This window comes from Poecilia formosa, unplaced genomic scaffold, assembly GCF_000485575.1.
Source record: "Poecilia formosa unplaced genomic scaffold, Poecilia_formosa-5.1.2 Scaffold445, whole genome shotgun sequence".
NCBI lineage: Eukaryota > Metazoa > Chordata > Actinopteri > Cyprinodontiformes > Poeciliidae > Poecilia > Poecilia formosa.
In genome coordinates, this window is record NW_006800384.1 from 205,377 (window position 1) to 211,575 (window position 6,199).

Sequence of the window (6,199 nt, forward strand, 5' to 3'; positions counted from 1 at the left end):
TCCAGTCTCAGCCATCCTGAAAGGAGACGTTCACCTCAAATACGATGTACTGTTTGTCTCCGCAGAGGTCAACGCCGATGTTGTTTCCTGGCTGGTCAGTTGACTTTTACATTATCAGACTGACATATAGGGATAAAAAAAAATTATGAATTTATACAGTAGTCTTCCTCCTTTAATGAAAATTGGGATTGAACAGAAACAGTCTGACCACAATCCTGAAGGCTTGTGTTTTAGTTTTTGTTGTGCATGTTTGCATCTCCTTTCAGGTCAAAAGAGATGGATCCAAAGTAGAGATGTTCTCTGACACCAAGAGTGTTGGACAGCACATCTCCACTAAGGCTGTTGGCTCCAACGAGAGAGTGGACATCACAAATACCTACAAACACACCGAAGGTGGGCTCAGCCAGCAGACAGAATCATTCCAGTTCATTCCTGTGAAGCTTTTTACTCTCGTCATGTTGGTGAACCAAAACACAGCTGGGTTTTATATGAACAGCAGAGGATTATAACAACAGTATTGTAGGGGAGTTAAGCTGTTTACTAGCCTTTAATCAGTCAATCAATCAATCAATCAATCAATCTCTCATCTGCGATTGATTGATACCAGCCTTTACACTGCAAAAATGCAAAGTCTTACCAAGTAATTTTGTCTAGTGCAAATATCTGAGTACATTTGAAATAAGACAAATCTAACTTGTATGTGACTTTTAAGCAAGATATGGGATCTTGTTTTTAGTCCATAATTCTTTAATATTGATGAAAAAGTAATAGTTTCCTTGGCAGAAGACATTTTCCCCATATAATAAGTAATAATCTACCAACTGAACACATCAATTTTAAGGACTTACATAAAACATGCCCCCATATCTTGTTAAAAAAAAAGCTGCTTTTAGTTAGTTTTGTCTCATTTCAAGTGTATTAAAATATTTGCACTAGAAATTAGACCAAAAATACTTTTTTGTGTTTTTTGCAGTGTAAACTTGGTTTTGCATTTTGTTTTAGTTTTCCCAAGTCTATTTTAGGTGAGTAAATCAACACAGCCCTGGAGACAATGTTAGTGTTCATGTTCTGTTGTTGATTGATTGATAGATCTATAAATAGATAAGATTCAAAATGACGGAGAACAAAAACATCTGGAGCAACCTCTGAGTTAGGGAAGTAGTTTAGTTTATAGGTCTAGACGTTCTGTACAAACTATTAATTATACTAGAGCTCCAGTTGTGCGGATGTGAGACAGATAATAGGCTTGGTGTAAGACACTTCCTGTTGTTGGGACATGTTGAATATTGTGACTCTGTTAATTTCACTGACCTTCCAGGATCGGCGATGGAGAGGGCCGTCTTCAGATACGCCCTCTCCAAACTGGACATAAACAACACAAAACCCACGGATGGAAATGCTGCACCGCAACTGATCATTAAATTTGAAGAGGTTTGTTGGTAGCCTCTATTAGCCTGAGTAATGCTCAACATTTCAGTCTTGTTTTCACAATTAAATCTGACTTATCTTTATCATTCAGTTACAGCTGATATGCAAGCAGAGAGAGGGGGTTTTACTCATTATTTAAACAACCATATAAGGCAAAAAGACTTTATTGATTGATAAGTTGGTAACAGTAAAGCCCGGTCCACCGGATCTGATCAGAAAACCTGTCCAGTCAGAATAATCAGAAGAGTCACAGCCCCAAGTGTCAAATACACCTATACTCGCCATGCTGTGTTCATGGGCAGGCGAACGGATTAGCTGTGTGGCTCTGTCATTAATAAATGTGCTGTCATGATGCTTAATACGCTCCTCATGTCTTTTGGTAGGAACATGACATCATAGAAAAAAGTGCTGTGATAAAAGATTTACTCAGATCTGAGAAGTAAACCCAAGATAAACAAGAAACACATTTACTTGATCTGTCTTCTTAATTTGAATTCAAGATTTTGGTATTTTTGATTAATGTGGCCGGTCAGAATGACGATAACATTTGTAATCTGATAGTCCTTCCCCTGATTGCAGGAGTCCACACCAGTGAATGGTCAGGATGTGAAGATGAAGCTGGTGCTGAGAAGTGAAGGCAGCTCTGCCAGGACGTTGTCCATCGCCGTCAGTGTCCAGGCCATGACGTATACCGGCAGACTGAAGGAAAACATCAAGAATGAGGTCATCGAGAAAGAGCTTCTCCCTGGGAATGGTGATTCTTTTGGAGTGATGTTTTACCTTTGCTTGTAAATGCTGTGGCAATCAAGTGAGTAAATCACTGTTTGTCTTTCTTTTTTTCAGATCTGACCATCCCCATCCAGGTCCCATACTCGTCCTACAGTAAACAGATGGTATCCTGCCAGACCATGAATATTTCAGCCCTGATCACTGACATACAGAACAATCAGATTTACGTGGCAGATGACCGTGTCGTACTGAAAGACCCGCCAATCTCCTTTACTGTGAGATCCTATTGCTTTTTTAACTAAACTCTTTTTTTATACTTGCAAACTTCTTTCAAACTACTAATTTACCAATATCCATCTCCACTTCCTACTCATTTTATACAAAAGAAAATGCTAAATCTTTCCAAAGAAAATCCAGTGAAGGTATTTTTTCTTCGTTTGTTTAAAATTTCGTCTTTGTTTCAGGTGCCTGATGAAGCCAGAGTGGACCAGAAAATGACTTTCAAAGTGGACTTCAATAATCCAGTCAATGAGACCCTGACAGGTTTCACCCTGACTGTGTCTGGAACAGGCCTGGTGCAGTCGGAGGAGATAATCAAGTATGTTGGAAAGTGTGCATACATTGGTGCAGGTTTTCAGTCTTTAAGGACAAATCAGTCCTTAAAGATGTAAGGAATCTGACATTCAGTGTATTTTTGTGTCATCCACAGAGTTCCAGATCTGATGTCTTACAATACATTGAGTATGAAATTCAGCCTTTTCCCCTACAAGAGTGGAGAAAAGACTCTGCTGGTGGACTTTGACTGTGCCTCTTTCAGAGACATCAAGGCCAGCTGCACTGTTAACGTCAAGCCTTAAACTCTAGAAAGAAAAACATGTTTGATACACACATTGATGCATTTGATGCATGCATTGTTGCTGAAGGCTTCACAGTTTGTTTCTTAAGGTGATACATCACTGAAATAAATGGTGGTTTGAATAAATCGTCGCTTTTAGTTGTTTCTTTATGTTTAACTTCAAAGCTTGGATTTCTGTGGGGAACGATCAGAAACTTGCAGTAAGAAGAAAATCATCCAATCATGTTTATCACTTTGAAAATCATGAACAGGAAGCAAGACCCTGCTTCCACTGCTGTCCAACCAAATTCATTCTTAAACCAGTCAATGTTTTGAATGATTTAAGGTGTCCACAAAACTGCCTGTTTTTGTAAAACAGCTCCTTTTCTAGCCTTAACTACTTTTACACTACAAGATACTATTTTATTTTCTATTAGTTGAATTACAAGTAAACATCTAAGCAACAAACCTCCAGCTTTCTCTTTCCATTTTTCATTTAGGATTTCTTCACTTGTTCACACTTAGAAGATGTCACCTCTGCTTTGTTTGGTTCAATCATTGCAGTCTTTTATTGTCATTCCTATGAGATTGTTTGAGTTTATCAAATGCATTTTCAGATGCAGAAGCATTGATGTTGGAGACTGTTACAATCTGTGCACTGGGAATAAAGCAAATAAAGATCATACGACTGTTTCTGCTCTCTAAAGGTATGAGAAAATTAATTATAAAAACCTCAAAAACATTTTAGTCAACTCTACACCTTTACCGATAGCTGGTAGGAGTAAAAAAAATTAAAATATTTCCCTTAATGTGTAATAATCTTAATTTACAAAATGAGTGACATAAGCAGTTTTTTTGTGATGTAATATTAAGTTCTGTGAGCAACAAAACTAAAAGTTTGTGTCAGAACCAAATTGGTTATGACTTTATTCTAGTATGAATTTTGGAAAGTTGTGTCGTCTGAAACCATTTGATTATTTTTCTTCCTTTCATCCCTTATAAAAGTTTAAGATTTTTTAAAGAAATGTCTTCTGACAGCCTATAAATTAGTATCATTAGGCTGCTTTCTTAAGGATTATTACCTCCACTATAGTCTGTAAATGAAATCTGTGGACCTCAGTAAATATCAATATAAAAAAATATAGAAATCTCATTTTCTGCATAGCTATTGACTCAGAGGGAATATATGAGTGCTTCAGACACAAATACTTCTAGCAAAATTAGTTTAGGAAATGTAGCTTTTATCTGCCAGCTAAGGCGGATATGTAGTCTATGTGTATATTACTACATGTACTTACTCTGCCAGTCACCAGAACCTTTTTAGTCACACAGAGTTCATACGTTCATATTGTTTTTATTGCAGGTTATATTCTGATCTGAACAGAGAAAAAAGGAAGTGAGTTATATAGCTGCTCAAAGGCGGAATTATGGACTTTGGAATAAAACGTATCTCAGTTTTGGGTGAGGCAGCAGGTGTAACCTGCCCTCCCCTGACACACCTTAGCCAAATCAGGAAGCAGTTTGTGATTGTTGCTTCCTACAAACGATCAGATTCCCCTTCAGACCAAACAGCAGCTTCCTCTAAGTGAGTCCAGCTGCAGGAGAGAAAACCTCCAACTCTGCTGCATCCAGCTTCTCACACTGAAGGTGAGTTGGACCAAAAACACTTTGGCTGCTTCTCTATCGTCAAATCTTACTCTAATCGGTTAATGTCTGGTCCACTGCTACTCCAGTTAGAGTTGTCTAAATTATGATCCGTTTTTCTCTATTGTGGGCATCAATATGGGCAGGAACATGGGAAGGCCACGGTTATTAATCAACAGTGAGGAACCTCAACATTTTGATGGACACAACTAAACCCAGATATTTGATTTTGTCTTTTAGAAATTAATTGCTGACCCAAACATAATGAAAACAATTTAGATTACCTGATTACTTACAACTTTATCTATATTGTGGAATCATTTGAATTTAGATAATGCAATCAAAAGATATAAACTAAAATCCAGGCATGAACTTTATTTAATAGAAAATTCCAAACAAAGAATAAATTGCACATCATGCCAAACTAAAGTTAGTGATTCACACCAGGTAGCCAAAGCTGTAGCCTGATAGTTAGTTTTGCATAGAGCTGCACAGCTCCTCACTTTCTTATTGGGTCCCTTTTCATGACAGACATGCGGCTTGCAGGTCTGTGAAATTATGGTCATTCTGCTCCTAAAGGTGATGGGTGTGTTCCTGCTCTGGATTAAACTTATATTTACACTTCTCCACACTGTGCAGCTCTCTGAAAGCAAATGGCATTTTCGCCAGTCCACTTCAGTTGACATGTTTGGAGTTTACAGTGATGGAAATCAAGGGCCAGTCAACAAATGAGGTCCATTGTCAATCAAATAGCTTGCACACAATATATAGCTCAGTGCAGCTTGTAATTCCCCTGAAGTGAGTATGAAACATGGGGTGCAAATTCATTTCTCTTAGCAGAATCTGCTATGGGAGATGGCCAGGGTAAACATGGACAGAACTGGTTAAAGGTGCTCTGGTGGAGAAACAGCTTTAAAGCGAAGTTAGTAGAGGAGGGAGGGGAACTGTGACTGACTGGACCTTCTGTATTTTCAGCTTCACTCAGAAACAAAATGGCTTCCAGATCAGAGGAGGATCTCTGCTGTCCGGTCTGTAAAGAAGTCTTTAAGGATCCAGTCATTCTGTCATGTAGCCACAGCTTCTGTAAGGAGTGTCTAAAGGACTGGTGGAGAGAGAAACCAGCAAGAGAGTGTCCAGTTTGTAAGAACATATCAGTCACCAAAGATCCATTCTGTAACTTGGTTCTGAAGAACCTGTGTGAGTCTTTCTTACAGCAGAAAGATCAGAGAGTTTCAGAGGATCTCTGCAGTCTGCACTCTGAGAAACGCAAACTCTTCTGTCTGGACCACGAGCAGCCAGTGTGTCACATCTGCAGTCATTCAGATAAACACACAAGGCATAGATTTAAACCCATCGAGGAAGTTGTGCAGCAACTCAAGAACAAACTTAAGGAAACTCTGGAGCCTTTAAAAAAAATCCTGGACCTCAGGAAGAAAGTTCTGGAAAAGTTTTACCGAACCGCAGAAGACATGAGGGTCCAGGTTGAGGACACAGGGAGGCAGATTGTTGAGCAGTTTAAGAAGCTTCATCAGTTTCTAGCAGAGGAAGAGGAGGCCAGGCTGG

At 38.8% G+C, this 6,199-nt stretch overlaps 2 protein-coding genes across 2 annotated transcripts in view; both read left to right on the top strand.

Moving 5' to 3' along the window:
- Positions 1 to 3,139, top strand: part of tgm8 (transglutaminase 8) — a 7,879-nt gene extending 4,740 nt beyond the window's left edge. Inside the window, exons 7-13 of the mRNA XM_007577554.2 lie at positions 6 to 94; positions 267 to 393; positions 1,319 to 1,431; positions 2,008 to 2,182; positions 2,272 to 2,432; positions 2,622 to 2,755; positions 2,867 to 3,139. Of these exons, the coding sequence (XP_007577616.1) occupies positions 6 to 94; positions 267 to 393; positions 1,319 to 1,431; positions 2,008 to 2,182; positions 2,272 to 2,432; positions 2,622 to 2,755; positions 2,867 to 3,014 (947 nt within the window). The 3' untranslated portion in view covers positions 3,015 to 3,139. The remainder of the gene's footprint in view (positions 1 to 5; positions 95 to 266; positions 394 to 1,318; positions 1,432 to 2,007; positions 2,183 to 2,271; positions 2,433 to 2,621; positions 2,756 to 2,866) is intronic.
- A 2,489-nt stretch (positions 3,140 to 5,628) lies between these two features.
- LOC107833761 (zinc-binding protein A33-like) overlaps positions 5,629 to 6,199 on the top strand; it is a 4,153-nt gene continuing 3,582 nt past the window's right edge. The window contains exon 1 of the mRNA XM_016663784.1: positions 5,629 to 6,194. Coding sequence (XP_016519270.1) covers positions 5,629 to 6,194 — 566 coding nt within the window. The remainder of the gene's footprint in view (positions 6,195 to 6,199) is intronic.